This window comes from Montipora foliosa, chromosome 11 (genome assembly GCF_036669935.1).
Source record: "Montipora foliosa isolate CH-2021 chromosome 11, ASM3666993v2, whole genome shotgun sequence".
NCBI classification, from domain to species: Eukaryota; Metazoa; Cnidaria; class Anthozoa; order Scleractinia; family Acroporidae; genus Montipora; species Montipora foliosa.
Window position 1 is genome coordinate 9,440,660 of NC_090879.1, and position 20,000 is coordinate 9,460,659.

The 20,000-nt window shown below is 38.5% G+C and overlaps 1 protein-coding gene and 1 pseudogene across 1 annotated transcript; one reads left to right on the forward strand and one right to left on the reverse strand.

The window, feature by feature from the left end:
- Nucleotides 1–1,188: 1,188 nt before the first annotated feature.
- On the reverse strand, nt 1,189–6,048 carry LOC137975669 (transmembrane emp24 domain-containing protein-like). Its single transcript, XM_068822822.1, has 4 exons — nt 5,774–6,048; nt 4,296–4,485; nt 2,630–2,740; nt 1,189–2,354 (listed from the first exon to the last, which is right to left on the reverse strand). Exons 1-4 carry the CDS (start codon nt 5,957–5,959, stop codon nt 2,230–2,232), a joined length of 612 nt encoding a protein of 203 aa, XP_068678923.1. The 5' UTR covers nt 5,960–6,048; the 3' UTR covers nt 1,189–2,229.
- Nucleotides 6,049–6,134: 86 nt separating this feature from the next.
- Nucleotides 6,135–20,000, forward strand: part of LOC137975588 (pre-mRNA-processing-splicing factor 8-like) — a 32,658-nt pseudogene continuing 18,792 nt past the window's right edge.

Here is a 20,000-nt window from a genome sequence, read left to right on the forward strand (position 1 = left end):
TGAATATTCACCGATAATCACTTCGCCTTCGGCGAATAATTGTTAAATAAAACTAATTTTTTTATTGGGGAGTCTGTGGAAAGGCTGTTCCTCTTTCACAGTTAAACATGAAAGCGCCATTCTACCCATCAAGACAAAAAGCAGCAGAATCCGGGAAAATAGTACAGGCCAAAAGGAAATACTTGGCTTATATAAGATATTCTTTTACAACAGCAATCGGTGTTGCTAACGCTTTTTTAGCGGCCACGGTGCTCACTCCATATTAGGCTGATTTAGCAACAGAGCCTAACGGGAACGTCACTGGCGACGTCGCGCGCAGCAAAACTACCAATGAGAATTTAGAATAGAGAAGAAAAGATAGGGAGTCTATTCTATTCTGAATTATCATTGGTGTTTTTTCTGCGCGCGCCGTCGACACTGACGTTCCCGTTCTGTTGCTAAATCAGCCTATTATCTAAACGTGCATTCCCGTATGCTCACCTTACGGACCGTACGGATCGTAAGGCCTCATACCCCTATCATCTAAACGTCCAGTACAGTAAGCTCTTTTCATGATATGCAGTTTACGGTCCGTTTACTTCTTTTTATCATTCGTATGCTTACCTTACCATCCAAACGTTCAGTATACTGTAAGCTCTTTCAATGATATGCAGTCTACGGTCCGTTTACTGTCCGTACCCTCCCTGTACTAGAATTTGCCCAGCGCAATTTAAAATTTTGCCATAGAATTGCTTGAATTTACGCTCAGTCAGACATGCGTCAGTGGGAAAAAATTACAGACAAATGTAAGGGAAACTTAAAATTTCGCTGGGCGAATTTTGTCAGTAAAATCCTTTGGTTAGCCACTAAAAGTTTACCATTCACAAACTTGTCTACATTGAAAGTTTTCTCAAGTTATTTCTACGCAAATTCCCATACAAACACTGTTATTTCGGACACGTTTGCCCACCAGTCAAGATGGCTTCCAAAATCGTGGTAAGGCCTATGGAAGTGGCAAAGTGGTGAGTAACTAAGAGAGAAACTCCCTTGCAGTCTCCTAAAAGGTTCCTGCTTGTTTTGAATTTGCAGCTCTGTGGCTTGCATGATTTACTGCCATAAAAAAAAAAAAAAGAGAAAAACCGAAGGTCTTTCTTGCTTGTGCATCAAGCAAAAATGCCCACAGGATAAAATAAAAAAGACAGACATTCATAGATGTTCAACATTTTTTGAAACTTTTCATGCGACTTTCTGTACGGTTATTTAAAGAACTGTCATATTCTACTTAATTATTCACAAGGTAGCCGGCCAATCAAAATCAATAGAACATAACTGGATTCACTCATTCCTAGGACTAGATGATTCTTACTCCGAAAGTTTGACAAACAAACAAACGCGTCGTTTAAATAATTCAAGAGTCTGAGATGTCATTTTGCAGTGGACTAGATTCCAAATTCTGGCATTTTGTTCCAGTGCTTTGTTCAGCTTTGATGGTTTCAAATTGCACAGGTAGAACTCTAGTCCACCGTACCAACAGATAAATGGCTCTTGTAATACCTGAAAAGATACCCTCCTTAATGTTTAACTTTTGTAACAGTTTAAGTTATTTTAACCCTTACCGAACTACAAAGACCTTGTCTTTGATGTATACAGAAAACCCACTGCAACAGTCAAAATGGGAAACTAACTTAAACTGGTGTTTTAATTTGTTTAAACTATCTTTTCTATTGTTTGTTTGTCAACTCTTTTTATTAATGTGAAACCTTGCAAAGCTGAGTGATTAACTGAACATAACAGAATGCAAGATGAGGGAATGACCTAAGACCCAAATACTTCACGAATGCATTCATGTTAAAAATATCAATTAAGCTTCTGGCAATTCTGGAAAAGGTACCAGTGTACCAAAGACCCAAAAAGATAAAGTAAATAATGAGGATAGTAGACTGCTATATTTTTTACAAGTTTCATGGATAAAAAAAAAGATTCTGAGGTTTAGATTTTCAGCAGCACATGTACAGTAGGTCATGTGTATAATAAATTCTGTCACTCCACTGACTGACATTTTACCACTTCTCAGCAGAATACATGTACCTTTGGTTACTAAGCTTGAAAAATTCAAGTGTTTTAAACCTTTGGCAAAAGAAAACCTTGACAAACTCTGCATCAACTTGAGGTCAAACGACCATTGTACCTTTGTTCCAAACAGAATGGTACACTTGTAGTCCAAAAACTTGACGACTTGATTTAAATGGCTTAAACTACTCTTCTGACTTCAAAGAAACGTTTAAGGTAGAATACTTGTCCTAATGTCATGGCAACAAGTACAAGGGATTCAAAGAAAGACCACCAGACTACGCGGCTGTTTGTGTTATCATTGACTGAAAGACAAAATTGAAAAAGAAAGAAATAAAACAGGCATTAACGAAAGCGGGATACAGGGAACCCACTTATGGAGTCAACTCCAAGATCCGATCCAAGGCCAAAATGCGGTGGGGCATTTACACTGCACTCCCAAGGTATGTTGTTGTTTTTTACTTAGGTATATGGTATTTTTCTTCCAAATGGTTACATGTCACATCAGACATGACATTATAAATAAATTATGTACATCCCTGATGAAATCAATGACAGTTTATGCAGTGTTTATACTCACTTGCTCTATGGATTCGTTCTCTAACTTCCATGTATTCTTGTTCATGTTTGACGCCAGTCATTGCTTCTGATAGTTGACCAATCATCTCACCTAATTTATCATGATGAGCACCTGGAATACAAAAAGAAATAGATCAATATAGTAGCAATAAGCGGCTAATGTACACATGGCAATCTGTCTAATGTCCTGTTCACACCAAATCTTGACCATGTTTTAAACATGTTTAGTTAAACACTGTTTCAAAGGGTTTTCTTCTTAAAATCATGCATACCAATTTTTGTCGACCACAAATTTAGCACAGATTAAAGCACGTATTGAAACTCATCTGAATGCCACATAAAAGCCAGTCCTACATTTTTCTGTGACTGATTTTTATTTTGTTAAACCTAGTTTAATTAAACATGTTTTGCTCGTCTGAATGGGGTACAAGCCACAATAACTGCTTACATCATTTGGCCCATATATATCAAATAGAAAAGAACACACTGAGTAATACAAAATAATGGGAACCACTTGTTGCTTCTTCGAACCTTGTCTCTTAACCACAGACATAACTAATAATTTGACTTGTTATATTTTTAACATTATGCTTCTACCACAAATACATCTTTTCACCACAAAGAATGAAAGGAAAAACAATTTATGATTGATGTTAATCCAGTCTTAAGATACGTACAATACCGTTGTTAATGTAAATAGCTCTCATCTGTAATTAAGTAGCACTGTAGTTGAAGGGGTAGTATTATGGGAATTGTCCCTTTTATTTTGACCTTAAATTTACTAAATCGATTGTCAGTGACTTTTTCATTCTTAAATTGCTTCTGGATCACCGTAGTGAGATAAAATCGATCAAATTTTAAAAGAAAAATGAGCCACATTAAGTTATCATGGAATTTATCTAAGATGCAAGGGGAGCACTTGAGAACATCGGCCTGACGTTTTGAAATTGGCATTCATTTTAATCTTAGCTATGCGTAACCAAAAACAATGAAGAAACTTTGGCCATTAATTTTTGTTTGCCAACGGCAAACAGGTCTCCCTTGCTTTTCAGATTTTTAATACAATCCACGATGCTACCCCTTTAAGTGGACCTGTAATTAAGTAGATAAGTAGCACTGTATTATTCTTACTTACCTTATTATTTTTTGTTTTAAAAATTGAAAAATTAAGAAAATCAAAATTTAAAAGAAGGAATATTACTTGTTCAAGATCAATGTAATACTTGAGAATACTAAATAACTCCCTGGTGTTACAATGAGTTGGAACAAAACTCTTGAGCCCCTACAGTGAAACCTTTGTTTACATTTTTTTTGGCCTCATTAGCACAAGGCAATCGTTTACTAATCAGTCAGCTGAGAAAAAAGTACTGAATATTGAAAATGCATTGCATAGTGAGCTGTCTATAAAAATGTGAACTCGATATTTCAGATAATCTCTGAGCGATGATGCTTTAAAAATTTGATTTGATTGTGCAAAGAATCAATGTGTGGGATCATTATGACCTTCGCAACGACAATGATGTCAGCAAAGACTCCCTTCTAGAGTACAAAAGGGCATCAAACCAAACTATTTTCCTAGTCTCACAGCATTTTGTTAAATTCAGGTTCTCCTGTATCATCTGCAAGTGTAACTGGTTTGAAATGGCATATCTGCTCGACTCTCTTACCTTCCTCTTTACTGGTGTCCTTGGGAGGCTCTCCTAAGTCCATGGAGAACTTAACTATTTTAGGCGTCATAGAGGACATTTTGTTGCTAAAGCAATAATGGTATGTGCCATCCATATACGCAGCAAATGCATATTTTCCATTGGTTTCTCTTTCTCCACTGTAAATTACTTTCTGATCTGGACCTCTTATCTGTCAGACCCCAAAAATTCAACAGTTATATGAAGATTGCACATTGCGGTACCTTACAAAATTAATATCACCCACACATAAAGTGAGCCAAAAAGGTTTTCAGCTAGCCTCCCATGCACACACTCTTAGGGCTTTGTCACGCCCTCCTCCCCCATGAGCGTCTGCTGAAACGAGTCACACACTCCTTCCCCTTTGTTAATTAAGTAACTGTCATTTCAGCCATACAAATTCTACTGTACTTATTCCATGAAGAGCCACAAACATCTAAGCCAAAGCATGAAATTCATATGCTCCAGTTTCTCTTTGATAAGAATTTTAAGTTGGTGATTTAAAATGCCCAGCACACAAAGCCCTTCTTGCAGTAATTGTATGTAAAATTTCTCAGGGTCCAAAGTGCACTTCCAGAATCTGGAAGTCCATTGCGATTGGTCTACGTAAAATCCCACTCATTTTAGCTGGGATGCAGTGATGACGCAGTGGTGAGAGCACTCGCCTCCCACCAATGTGACCCGGGTTCGATTCCCAGACTCGGCGTCGTATGTGGGTTGAGTTTGTTGGTTCTCTACTCTGCACCGAGAGGTTTTTCTCTGCGTACTCCAGTTTTCCCCCCTCCTCAAAAACCAACATTTGATTTACAATGATTTGTTGATTTCAGTTTACATTGTCCCCAATTAGCACGCCAGCGCTAGAACGACTAGACACTTAAATAAAGTTCTTTTCCTTTCCTTTCCTTTGCATAGGGAATTGAATATGTAGCCCTTCTACGATAATTCAGGAAAGGTGAACAAAAGAACTGCCATTGTTATAGTTTTTTGCTACATTGAGAAGCTTTCCAAACAGCTGATACAGAGTGAGACCTTTACAAGGTTAAAATGAAACTCAAGGAAATGAAACTCAAGGTCTACAATAATGGGTGTGCATCAATGTTCCTTCACTAAGAACACCTCCCTTTCACCTCATGTTCTTCATATCTCAAATATTTTATTACCTGGAAGTTAAATGCAAATGGAGGTCTGCCCACTGTTGTGCGAAAGGTAGACAGTGCTATCCACTTATCATTATTACTGAGTAGTGGATAGTGCTATCTTCCCCCTAAGCAAAAGTAACTAGGAGTACACGTAGATGCAGAAGTAGATGAGCAAGGAGCTGGCTTTATCAAACCACATCTATCTGGGGGAAAACAAGCCGGCCTGGCATTTATAATTAGTTTAATTTTCGTTTCGATTTTATGAGGGGTAAATTAAAGCTTCCAACACTGTAATCGGCATAAAACCCCTGGGTCATTTACCGTAACATCGATATCCAAAAAGCCACCTTCCGCTACTTCAAATATGAGACCCATCTTGGTTCCAGATGTGACTTGGTCGTGAAAGCATTCTTCTGCATGAGCATCGATCGTGATAAAATAAGCAGACGACATCTCCAATAGTAGGACAAACAATATTGAAAACAACTCTAGGCGAGAATGAGCCATGGTTGCTTCAATAATCTGGAAAAAATTATCTAAAAATGCAGTGCACTCTTTGTTCAAACGCCACGTCGGATAACGCACAGACTGAGAGCGCATGCGTTTCTGCTTCGCCTTACCGCGTTGAATCGTGGGGCATTGTACTGTTTAAATATCTTTGGGGTGGCACTTTATGTTGAGCAGGGGCACGACATTTCAAGATGGCCGTCAGCGTGCAAACGTCGTAGGTCCAACGTGGGGATCAAATATTGTTGCAAATCGTCAATAAAGGAATCAGTTTTCCAGGTAATTGGAACTCCTTATGTTTTCTTTGAAATTTAGTCATGCTGATGAAAGGGTTGGCTTTAACCTATGCTGTTTTCGCTTGGTGTTTAAAGGTTCGTTGTGTTAATTGTGAACCGCCATTATGGCGGCGTGGGGACACCCTGGGATGGCCGCATTGCCTGCTGAAATAACCGAAGAAAAGCTCCAGGAAAAAGGTAAATATGTTTGGCATATTTCTACAGTTGAAGGATTTTGTGCAAATGGATATAAAGAGCCTGAGCAGTTGGTTTTCATTTGCCCGTGTATGTATAAAAGCAGCCTTATCGGGAAGATCGCATGCATGATTACGTCAACGACCGCGACCCTCTCAGCAGGATCAATCCACAGATCTGTAGATGCAAAATTGCAATTTCACATGAATTCTGTAAAATAGTGAATGTAGGCCAGCTTGATTGCAGATATGGTGAATCGTCATGGTTCATCTCGAGATCTCGAATGCCGACTTAATTTTGTTCTCTCAAGCTTTGAAGGAAATTAGAGATGGTATGAAAGGCGAATGTTTTTCTGGTGAACTTTTTCTGTTAAGTCAGTATTAATTTGTTATTACAGGATTACTTTATACTTTTGTTGTCTTAAGTTTTAAAAAGACTTTGAAAACAAATAATTACCTTGCAGCTCGCAAATGGCAACAACTTCAGTCTAAGAGGTACAGTGAGAAGAGGAAGTTTGGATTTGTAGAAGCTCAAAAAGAGGACATGCCTCCAGAGCATGTTAGGAAGATCATTCGAGATCATGGTGACATGTCAAGCAGAAAATACAGACATGACAAGCGTGTTTACCTTGGGTAAGAGGAAGCCTTTGGCCAAAATTGTGCCCTTACTGGCCATTGGTAACCAATGTATTGATTAGGTTTCACGTGGACTCGTGAGCCAACTCAGTAGAAGTGACAACTAGACTATCCAGAGAAAAACCTTTCAAAGCTGATTAGAAAATCAACAAATTCAATGCATGTGACGTATTAGTACTGGAAAGTAAGTACTTTCATCACTGCACCATCCATGATGTTTTTGTATTGGGACTGTCTTGTATACAAGGTTTCATTAAGATTTTTCTCAGGTTGTCATCAGCGTTTGGCAGCTGGACATTTTTAATGCTTTTGATGTAATATAGTACACAGAAAAGATGAAGTCATGGTGAAAAGAGTTTTTGGCTGGACTGCCCGGCCATCATTGAACCCCCTGTTAAGGTTTATGGCTGATTTGCTGGGATTGCCAGCTAAGGTAGCATGTTTCATTTTATTTTATAACAAAGTTTGACTCATTGCTGATATATATATTTTTTCATTCTCAAGTGCACTGAAGTACATGCCTCATGCTGTGTTGAAGTTGCTGGAAAATATGCCCATGCCATGGGAGCAGATCAGAGATGTTAAAGTCCTCTACCACATAACTGGTGCCATCACCTTTGTTAATGAGATTCCATGGGTGGTTGAACCAATTTACTTGGCTCAGTGGGGGTGAGTTGTTGTGCGATACACCTCTTTTATAATTGTGGCCAAATCTTGGCACTGTTATGATGAGATGTATTTTTGTTATGTTGTAGCACCATGTGGATCATGATGCGTCGAGAAAAGAGAGACAGAAGACATTTCAAGAGGATGCGATTTCCTCCATTTGACGATGAAGAACCTCCTTTAGATTATGCTGACAACATCTTAGATGTTGAACCTTTGGAGCCAATCCAAATAGAGTTGGACCCAGAAGAAGATGGAAGTGTATATGATTGGTTCTATGATCACAATCCCCTTGTGGATACAAAGTATGGAAGAACAGTTTCTTGTCTGTTTTTTTTTTGCTTGACCTTTCATTGCCAAATTTTAATGTTAGGTGATGTGACATTTGAACTCTCAATTATGGGCTACATGTACATTCCAAACTCATGAATATTTGATTGGATTCTTTATATTAATTTAATGTCTCTTTGTTGATAGAATGGTCAATGGCTCATCGTACCGAAAGTGGAACATAACGCTCCCAATTATGTCAACACTGTATCGTTTGGGAAACCAGCTGCTCACAGACCTTGTTGATGACAACTACTTTTACTTGTTTGATCTGAAAGCCTTCTTCACTGCCAAGGCTTTAAATGTGGCTATACCGGGAGGTCCTAAATTTGAACCTTTAGTGCGAGATGTAAATCTTCATGACGAAGATTGGAATGAGTTCAATGACATCAACAAGATAATTATCAGACAGCCAGTAAGGACTGAATACAGGATTGCATTTCCTTATCTTTACAACAGCATGCCTTACAAAGTGCATCTTCCATGGTGAGTTTAGTGAAGTAGACCTGTTGCAATTCAGTAGGTGTTTCTTTGTTTGGTGCCACCAGATTCGGGAATGGCATTGCCAAAGTATGCGAAGTGTTGTTTGGATTGGTGGCTACAGAAAACATGGCTCAATTCACTGCTGCATGTCATTAACATAAGCTGTTAAGGGCAGCTCTTTGTGCCAAATAAATTCTTTTCAGCAGTATTCCTGCTATGAACACCATTTTTATATATTAAGTCCTCAAATCTTTATGGTTGATTTTATGCCTTGTTTTAGTATTGTGGTGTTGAAATTGAAGATAAACTTCTTATTCCCCACTTAATCAACAGCACAGGTTCTTTAGAATTTCACTCACTTGCATGTTAGTGTTCAGGTGAAGTTTGTAGGCTCAACAGCATGATGTTAACTAGAATCAGAACGTTGATTGTGAGTATATTTTTCAGGTACCACCACCCATCAGTTGTTTATATCAAAACAGAGGATCCTGACCTGCCAGCATTCTACTTTGATCCCCTTGTGAATCCAATTGCGCACAGACATGCTGTAAAGGTAAACGTTTCTTAAAGTCTAAAAATAGCATACTGAGTGTGCAGGTTTACTGCTGTGAATTATGTGAAATGATGATTTTGCTCGCTGATTGGAGTGCTTTAAGTGTGAATGGGTTAAAGGTTATGAAATGCAAGAGTTGCAAGACTGCTTTAAGAAAATTACTTCGACAATATTGCAAATCTAAAATTAATGTCAAGTCCAAAAGTGAGTCCTGTTGCAAGTGTCTGAATTCAGGACTCCATTTCACAGCTCAAGAATTGCATTCAATACAGTCGCATTTGTGACAGAATTTTATCCATTTTAAAAAGATCAGTACAGCTGTAGTTGCCACTTTGCTGCCACGTACATGCATGTATGTATACTTTTGCTAAAAGAAGAGAAGAAATGAAAAAATGTTTTGTTTCAATCTACAGAGATGTGGCAAAATTAAAGCATGGTTCAGCTGTGATTTTACATGCGTAACGTCATTCTCTTGATTATTTGCCATTTTCAGCGCTTTCTTTAGACATTTATTGCAGGCTCGTATCTTGTTTTGTTAAACCACTGACAACACAGAACAGCATGATGACCCACAATCATTACTTTGCAACTAGAGCTTGGGACTACATGTAAATTTCGTCTTGTTGCAAAATTGTGACTGGAATTTTTTTTCAATTCTTGCATTTAGGAGGCATTCTTTTTTTGTGAAAACTAATGTTACTGATAAAAAATTGTTAGACTTCAGAGCCCTTGCCTGATGAAGATGAAGATTTTGAGTTGCCAGAGGATATTCAACCATTTCTGCAGGATACCCCACTTTATTCAGACAACACAGCAAATGGTGAGTTCGGATTCATGTCATTTGGGGATGTCATTAAGCCTTTGTTTCCTTTTTTTCATATTTGTACTTGTAACCTACTTACTAAAATTAGAAGAAAAAAATGGCAATTTCACCTGTAAAATAAAGGTGCTATGAACTTGGGAAATTTAAAAACAAAAACAAGTGATGCTAAGATTCATTTATCTGGTATAAAAAATGCTTTCTATGAAAGAATCTCAATCATTTTTATTGTAAACATTTTCTATGGGTTTAATTTTACCCCCACCCACCTTTCCTTTTGAGAAGGAGAGCATTGCATGGAGTGGACATGGGACTACTCATAAAAACACTTTTAAGGGATCAAATGATCTTGTTTTTGTTTTCACTGCAGGTATTGCATTGCTATGGGCTCCTAGACCATTCTGTTTGAGGTCTGCCAGGACTCGCCGAGCTCTTGATATACCTTTGGTGAAGACATGGTAAGATAATCCCTGTTTTGTACCATGCTTGGATTTTAGTGCCCCATGGTTCATTTTTAGGTGAAGTATAGGTAATGATTTTGAGTGCAATTGGAATAAATGTGACCTCACACGGGAAAACGTACACTAACGTTTTAACGTTTAATGGCCGAAAGCGTTAGTTAGCCGTTAGCCATCATCAGTCAGCCGTTAGTAATCCGTTAGTCAACGTTAGACGGTTTCACCGAACCGTTAGACTGTTGCACCAAACCGTTAGTAGCATGGATAAAGCGTTAGTGGTTACCTTGTAACCGTTAGAAAAATTTAGCATTCGTTAGTTCATTTAGCGGTTAGAAAGACCGTAACTGTTACGGTGCTTTTGGATCGGAGCACTCAAATACCACTCGCAGTAACTTACTTCTGTCCTTACTCCTGTCTCTTAATTGCGTATAATATTATTCTTTGTCCAGTAACATCAGAAAGAAAACTTGGTTCTAGCCAGCATTATCTTCATAAAAGACAAGTGTGAGAATAAACTAAGTAAGAGCCAAACACTTGCCGCGATTTCTTCCGCCACCCCGGCCCCAGATTGTATTTTCTTTACGAAGCATTGAGATGATTACGAATGTGTTCTACGAACTGCTACCCAAAAAAGTTATATAAAATTATCTTTGAGGAATAACCAACAAAAATAGATCAATCCTGGCAACAAAAGGTGGAGGGAAAAGTTACAAGTCATGTAAACGCTTTAAATAGAAAGAGCGATCGAGTTAATAAGTGCGATAGTGATCTCGTTGCGTGGCTATCGCCTGAATACAAAAATAAATTTTTATCAATCGCAGAGCAGCGCTTGAGTAAAGAAGTCGCTCGTAAAATCATTCGCTGTTTCAGTGCCACAATAATGTTTTCATTGCACCCACTGATTTATTATGAAAAACCAGCAAAAGGGATCGCCAGCACAGTATGCAAATAAAATGGTCTCAAGTCCCAGTCCTTTTGTCAAACGAAACATTTCCATGACAACATAACATTGCGAAATATGTTGGAAGTGCGGAGTTTTATAGTTTTATAAATTCACAACGTGATGGCCGAGATTGAACACGAAGGAGAAGATTTTGAGGAAGTAGGGGGAAAAGTGGAGACGTTTCTGCGAGATAGCTGTGGTTGTACTCTTGGTCCAAAGAACGGTCCATGTTCCGTACAGTTTACCGAAGAAAAAGTGTTGTTTAATTTAAACAACTGCCTTGAATTGTCGAGTGCTGAGCTTGATCTTGTGATTTTAACCTGTATCCAGGCATTCACCCGAGCTGCGTTCATTGGATGTAAAAGGAGTCCTCGTTGCTCATTTTATTACCAGTCGAAACCAATTTGCAAGGACATGTTTTTGTGCTTTTACGGCGTCAGCTACTCTCGATTCGTCGACTTAAAGAACATTACGAGAAATACGGTATCTCCCTCCGGCAACACAAGGCGACTCTTAACTGTAGTGAATAAATGTTTTCGGATTTTATGCATTCTAGTTATTTCGTCAAACCCTATGAAGGCCTTTAATTCTGCATGGCTTACTTCGTGAAAACGGGCAGTGCGCTCGGAGGTATTCAAGAGTTTTTGACGGGCATAACTACTTTCCGGTTACCATTAATTCCCATACATATCATCTCCTATGAAAACTAAGAAAAATATCTAATTCATTACGATTATCTAAAACAAAGTAAACGCCAGTGGCTTCCACGAAATCTGGGACTTGAATATTATCGAGCTGGTCGTTTCCAGCGAGCTTTTTTCTTCAGGATCGGTGTCATCAGTCGCGCCTTGGCTGTCACCGTCTTCATCGCCACTTTTAAAGCCATCTGAATCAAAATTGCTATCACTAGTATCCCCTCTTCTTACAGGAAAACCATAAAAGCTCCCTTTATCCATCCATCGTTTGATGCGTTAGCCGGACGTTCGCCAGACCTCGTTTGTTGAGTCTCTTATCTTCTCTTATCAGCTGTCAAAATATGCTCACAAGACGACAAATGATTGGTCAATTATCCTCCTAAATCTCCATAACAACAAAAAATACAGATTCACTAAGGGGGGAGTGAGTGCAGGCCTAAGATCAAGCCGCCATGATTGTTTGTTGCCGGTTACGACAATTCAGGGATCGTCGCGCGCGGCCAGTTATGGCCGGTTTGGATGTCGATGGGTTAAAAATCTGCAACACTTAATTATTTATCGTTCGCCGGTTAGGCTTACGCCTCAACTTTAGTTTAGTTTTTCGGATAAATGACTTCCTCCAACAGTTAAAAGCTTTCAGGTATTCTATTCACTGACCGTCTAACGCCTCTAGCCATTCACTAGCTGACCATTTTAACGCTTTCAGCTGCTTCCGAAGCGCTTGTTAGTCGAAGTAACTTAACTGTTAAACGCTTGCAGCAATGCGTTAGCATGACTTTGCAAACCGTTAGCGGTGCCTGTGAAAGCGTTAGCATACCGTTAGCTTCCATTACCCATCCGTTAGTTAGCCGTTAATTTTTGTCTGTTTAACGTTAAAACGTTAATGTACGTTTTCCCGTGTGAGGTCACAAATAAGCACAAAGATGACCAAGGGTGAGTGCAATTTGTAGTCTTACATTTGTGCAATTTGTAGTCTTAAATTTACAAGTGCTTATTTATTCTATATACAAAACTTTTTGGTTTTCGTTGTTGTGCACTGCAAGTATTTGCTTCTGAGACCTGCATTGTTTAGGGCTGAGAATTTTCAACTTTTTCTTCTTTTTACAAATTGCTGTTGACATATGCATGTAATTATAAAAACAAACATTAATGTTTTACTCAAAAATTGTTACATGTAGGCTTAAAACTTGAGATCTTTATCAACAAATTCTTGTTTCAAACAGGAAGACAAAATCCAACTTCAACAGCAAGCAAACCCAGCACCTCTAAACTCGACCACACTGTCTCTGCTATATTAGCCCTGATCATGTGCTTTTGAACCCCAGTTGTGTACTCTGTGGTTCAATTTTGTGCTTGGATTAAATTTTATTCTCCTTTCTTTGAAAGTTGTTATCATGGATTACTATTCCCAAAAACAAAGGAAAATAAAATTTAAACCAAGGATGAAACTGAACCACAATATAGCCAAAATTGCAAGAGGTATAAGCATGAACTCATTGTTTTCTAGTTGACTTTGTTGCATCTGGATGTGAAGCATTCCCAAAATGAAGTATGAAAGGAAGGAAGCCTGCAATAAAATCCTGACAATTTATTTATTGATTCGGATGCTTAATTATTTCATTATTATTGAAACTATTGTAACAAGGCACCAAACATCTTTATGTGCTTATGGCCTGATGTATTTGACATGCTTTCAGGTATCGTGAACATTGCCCATCTGGCCACCCAGTTAAGGTGCGAGTGTCTTATCAAAAGCTTCTGAAGTGTTACGTCTTGAATGCATTGAAACACAGAGCACCAAAAGCTCAAAAGAAAAGGTATTTGTTTTTAACTTCTTAGTTCCTTCTTTGAAATGTAAGCATTGTTTGAAATTAAGAGATTCCATTTCAAGAGCCGGGCAACTAGACCCATAAATCTGGTTTCCCTGTTAAATGTTTCGTTGCTTATTTGGAAACCCCTGATGATTAAATGCACTTGTGTTGCGATGCAGTCAAATCGTGTTGGAGCTTAAGTATCCCATAGTTCTAAGTGTGCACTGGTGTTTTTTCCTGTGGAAGTCTGGGTTGAAATTTTACCTGTACCATTTTCGAATTCTATCGGCAGCTTCACGCTTGTGACTTTGTCTCTTGAATTTTGCTATCTGACAATTTTTTTGTGAAAGCCATAAATGTTCAAAACACGAGAAAATGCTCAACTGCGGTGATTATTAACTTCACACTACTATCCGACATTGACAATAGAAAACCGACGAGCTTAGGTAAATCATTTTCTATTTTTGGCTGGGTTGTTCCTTGTCTTTTCTTGGGGCAACAAACCTTTTCATTTTACCAAAATCTAGGCCCTGTAAACTCTCTGGTTGTCTGGGATGACTGCTAATTTTGCGCACTGTCATTGGTTGCCCGTGTGTGTGTGTTGGTCTGCAAATCTACTCCTGTAATGTGTTTGGTCTTATATTTATTTATCCCACCTATACATGTACCTCCTTCTTGACTCTTAGAAACTGATTGCCCTTGCCCTGATGTCCAAAGGCTGAGTAGTACATGTATTTATTTAAAGCACAGAAAAATGTCCATGTACTGAAATCAGTGTTGCCAAGTATTCCTGAAATTAAAAATTTTGTTTCATTTTAGGTATTTATTCCGATCTTTCAAAGCCACCAAGTTTTTTCAGACTACCACTCTTGATTGGGTAGAGGTTGGTCTTCAAGTTTGTCGTCAGGGGTACAACATGCTGAACCTGCTCATTCACAGAAAGAATCTCAATTATCTCCATCTTGATTACAACTTCAATTTGAAGCCGGTGAAGACACTGACCACAAAAGAAAGAAAGAAGTCAAGATTTGGAAATGCATTCCATCTTTGTCGAGAGATTTTGCGCCTTACCAAGCTGGTCGTTGATTCCCATGTTCAGTACAGATTAGGCAACGTGGACAGCTTTCAGGTTAGTGTCAACATAGTGAAATTATTTTCACCATGATAAAGCTGTTGCTAGGTTATTAACCCATTTGTTCCCAGTGACAAGTAAAGTCCTAGGAGGCAATGGGTTAATAAAGGTTTTTCTGGTTCTGGACATGATTTCAGCTTGCTGATGGACTTCAGTACATCTTCTCCCATGTTGGCCAGTTAACTGGAATGTATCGATACAAGTACAAACTCATGAGACAGATCAGAATGTGTAAAGACATCAAGCATCTCATTTACTATAGGTTCAACACTGTAAGTCTTTTTTGGCAATTTCTTTTAGTATGCTTTTGGCAGAGTTTTTTTTTTTTTTTTGAGGAATAGTTTTAAAAAGCTGTTGTAGGATAAACATTTTGTAGGACAGAAATAACACTGCATCATTTGATGCTGAACATGTGTAGGCTGCACTCAATTATTGTGCTTTCAACTCTGTACCAACAAAAGGCCGGACTATTAAATTAGTGACTGTACTTTGTCATGCAATTAGTTTGTTTTTCTGCCCTTTCTTCAAAGCAAACTGGCATTGCTTGTCCTAGTTGCTTGTTGTAAATAGGGAATGCCAATTCCATCTTTGCCAAAGGTTTTAATCTTCTACCCCAGGGACCTGTTGGAAAGGGACCAGGCTGTGGATTTTGGGCCCCTGGATGGCGGGTGTGGCTCTTTTTCCTACGTGGTGTTGTTCCACTCTTGGAACGTTGGCTTGGCAATCTTCTGGCCAGACAGTTTGAAGGGCGACACTCCAAAGGTGTGGCTAAGACTGTAACCAAGCAGCGCGTTGAAAGCCACTTTGACTTGGAACTTCGAGCTGCCGTTATGCATGATATTTTGGACATGATGCCTGAGGGAATCAAACAGAACAAGGCCCGTGTAATTCTGCAGCATCTCAGTGAAGCATGGAGATGCTGGAAAGCCAACATTCCATGGAAGGTAAGAGCAATTCAGATTCTTACAATGCCAATACTACTGTTCTACTTTTTTCCAACCTTCACTAATGTCCATTTGTGGATTAGCTTACAAGGTCCCTTCATGTCATTTTCTGTTCTAAATGTTTTTTCCCCATTAATTTAATGAGACTGTATTGTGTTTTTCAAGGTTCCTGGTCTTCCAACAGCAGTTGAAAACATGATTCTGCGTTATGTTAAAGCTAAGGCTGACTGGTGGACAAACACGGCACATTACAACAGAGAGCGTATTCGTCGTGGTGCCACTGTGGACAAAACTGTTTGTAAGAAAAATTTGGGTCGTCTGACAAGACTTTACCTCAAAGCCGAACAAGAGCGACAACACAACTACCTGAAGGTGTGGTATCTTTAAACTGTGTTTTTTATGGCTGTTATTCACGAAAGCAGTTAATAACAATATACAGATAGAATACATTTTGACTCAACATTTTGGAAATATTTTGAGGGAGAAGTACTTAATGCGGGTTTGAAACATGAGCATGCAAAAGGCAGATGTACATCTACATTTGCACGTGAAATTGACACATGGACGTTAATATGTGTGAGCAGGTCTATTGTGTGTTGTATTTTTCCATTTTTTTCATTGGCAAGATGAATGACTGTGAAACGATCAATGTGAAAAATAATGGTGCATGCGTTTTGCATCTGTGTTGGACACTTGTCTCTTAGGTAGTGGTGGGAATCGGTTGAGATTTCACAATCGATCATCAGAAATAATCAGATTGCCCCAACCGATCGATCATCGATTATAATCGGAAAAATCTACCAATAAGCATTCCACGTATTTTTCATCTAAATAGAAGTCAAAGTGGGCCCTTCCTTCACTTGATGAAAACCAAAATATTCCCACACTTTTGACCTGGCGTTTCCAGGATAGCAAAAGATCTCCAACTCGTCCATTTTAGCCGCCATGTTGGACTCGTCAACAACATGTAAGCGAAGCATGTCTGAGAGAGGACACTGGGAATTGGGGAGAGATTGGGGAGAGAGAAACAAACATTTTCAAGCCAAAACGAACAATTGTTCATCTTGGATCAGAGGTGACATTATCTTCCTCTGGTGATTTGTAAATACATTTGAGATCTATTTCAAAACTTATTTTGGACAGTAGTGATACTATAAACGCGAAACAGTGAGCTTGTAATTTATGTTTTGGTTCAGTTGTTTACAAAATACAAAGCGGCTTAGCATGCCACATCTTTCAAATAAGCGTGAGGTATTTGAAGTGACAACAACACAGCGAACAGGGTACCGCCAGGTAAACACAAGCAATCTTAGATTATATCTGCTGTTGTGACTTAAAAGTTAGAGTCCATGAAAAAAGAGAACTCACACAAGAGTTGACAATACTTTTATTTGTCCCCAATAAATTTTTAATTTTTCGGCGACAATCGATTATGAAAAAAGCAAAATCGATTGTCGCGTCGCTTGAACTTTTCGATCAACTTTCGATTATAATCGATCATCGGCCCACCACTACTCTTAGGTGTTGTTTTTTGTCTCCATTCATTCCTGTTTCATCTAAATACAGTGTGAAAACTTCTTACTGACAACTCAAAATTGTCAAAGATGATTGTTTAATTAATCTGGAATTGTTATTATTACCCAGGATGGTCCATATATCTCTGCAGAAGAAGCAGTGGCTATCTACACCACAACAGTTCACTGGCTGGAAAGCAGGAGATTTTCTCCGATCCCATTTCCTCCCTTGTCATACAAGCATGACACTAAACTGCTTATTCTTGCACTGGAAAGACTGAAAGAAGCATACAGGTTGTTTGCAAACTGTTTTCATCATTCTTAGTTTCATTACTTTGAGTTGTTCAAATATGAAATTAAAACCATCCCACCCTCCCCAATTTGATTGATGAAAAAAATATTGCACACCCCTCTTCCTCTACTAATATATACCAAGCATAGTTTGCTTGCCAGAATAATGCCAGCCATGAATGAAAATGTGTTTTTGATCTTGGGACAACACAGTACTTACAGCTGTATACCTGGATTGCTGCTTGCAGTTGTCATCAAAGAGTGTGGGTTTTTTCAGTAAAGTAATTTTTGGGTGTTATTATTTTTTCTCTTGTTGGTTTCAGTGTGAAGAGTCGTTTGAATCAGTCCCAAAGGGAGGAGTTGGGATTAATTGAACAAGCTTATGACAACCCTCATGAGGCACTCAGTAGAATCAAGCGTCACTTGCTCACACAGAGAGCATTTAAAGAGGTAAGCATTTTTCAAATGAATCTTGATCTCAAGAGGGGGGACACATTCCACTCCTACAAAACAATACTAATATTGGACTTGGATTATATGTTGTGGTAGTGTATAGCTTGGAGAATCAAATGTGGATTTTACAACCAAAGGGGAACCAAAAATCTGCATTTTATCTCTCTCAGATGTAACAGGCATTGTGAGTGGCTAATTTATAAGGCCGTATTCTATGTACAGTATGGCCTACTAAATTTTTTTGCTTAATTTAAAGGTCTACAGATGTACTAAATGTAATAAATATCTTACTGACCTCAGTTTCTTAGGCGATACATATGCCGTAAGGTAGGGGTGCTTGTTGTTTGGAGTTCAATTCATATTGAAATGATATGGGCCAAAACTTATAATATGACACAAGAAAAGGGCATTAGTAAGATGTGTGTATGGTATGATTTCACACTGGGCTTGCTAGTAAGCATTCAGTAACAGCACAGCAAGGATAGGTGTTTAAACACACAACTTGATGGTTATAATTATTTCAAGCCTACAACAGCAAGGGTAAACATTGAAGAGTAATTTGAAGACAAAAGAGTCGCAAAGAAACCACAGCAAGTTGCTGTTATTGGTGAGCAGGGAGTTCCTCGCTATAATGTATTGCTCTTTTGGAAACTTGGATGGTGGAAGCATGTACAGTACCGCTCAAAGATAAGCGAACCATCAAACGCGTTTCAAACTAGTCTTCAAGGCGTTTGCATTTGGCTTTCAACGCGCTTGCGTTTTTTTTTAACGCAAACGCGTTGACCAAAGTCATTAACTTTCCGAAGTATTTGCATCACAAAAGGTTCAATGATGCGTTCGAAAAGTAATGTCACAAAATAAACCCAGTCTTGTTGTCTGGCTATACAAAGTTCGGGTTGCGGCCTTATAAAAACAAAAAGATTTGTGTTTTCGGATGTTTTCACGTCCCACAGCCGTGTCATGTAAACTGAAATTACAAAATAAAATTTGAAGCGACCAAAAATGATTCTATGACAAGCGTAATGAAAATCCATGATATAACACGCCAGCAAGCAGTTGTAAACACGAGAATGCCAGACAAAAATTAATTATGTAATGGCTTTTCAACTGTCTTGCAGCAGAACCCTCTTCGCCAAGCAAGAAATTAATGATGTAAGAATGATCTCCAATAAAAGCTGTGTTAAAATGGACTTCATTCCAAAAGGCTGTTTACGAAAATGTGCGCGGGGCGGAGAAGAATAAATAATTCATTCGGTCACGCAACCTTTTCACCCCAAGCGCAGACGGCACGTATTATTATTTTGCCCCCTTTTGTGATAAAAGCATGAAACTTTGTAATAATCCCTGGAAGGCAAAATTAAGTCACAACGCAGGAATTCAGCACCAAAGCTCACCACTTCACAAAAGGTCTACAAAAAATAACAAACGGAGATTTCAAAATAGATAAGGCGGCTATATAAAGATGTGCAAATATTCGACTGATTACTCTCTGTAGTCAGTACCGCTCTGATCAAGTGCAAGACAGTTTGAAAGGAAACAACGCGGCGAACTAGCCATCAAAGCTTACTGAAAAACACATACAAACAATTTTGGTCTGGACTGAATATCGATCGTTGATCGATTGTTATTTGAGAGTTTTATAATGTCCGAGAATCTGTTGCGTGATAGTTGCTCGACGATTTAAACTGATTCATGCATATGCAGCTGCATGTTATATCAAGATCGTGATGCAGTTTCGCTTAATATGTGTTCTCATTGAAACATTCTACAAAAAAAACCCAATGCTCTAAGATTATTTTATTGTGTTTAGTTTTTGGGGCGGTAGAAGTATAATTTCGCTAGT

Excerpts from the sequence above, each read along its gene's own strand:
- LOC137975669 (XM_068822822.1), bottom strand. The coding sequence starts at position 5,959 with ATGGCTCATTCTCGCCTAGAGTTGTTTTCAATATTGTTTGTCCTACTA. Across the intron at positions 4,486-5,773 it reads TTTTGGATATCGATGTTACG|ATAAGAGGTCCAGATCAGAA; the intron begins GTAAATGACCCA and ends GGGGTCTGACAG. Across the intron at positions 2,355-2,629 it reads AGAACGAATCCATAGAGCAA|TCAATGATAACACAAACAGC; the intron begins GTGAGTATAAAC and ends TTTGTCTTTCAG.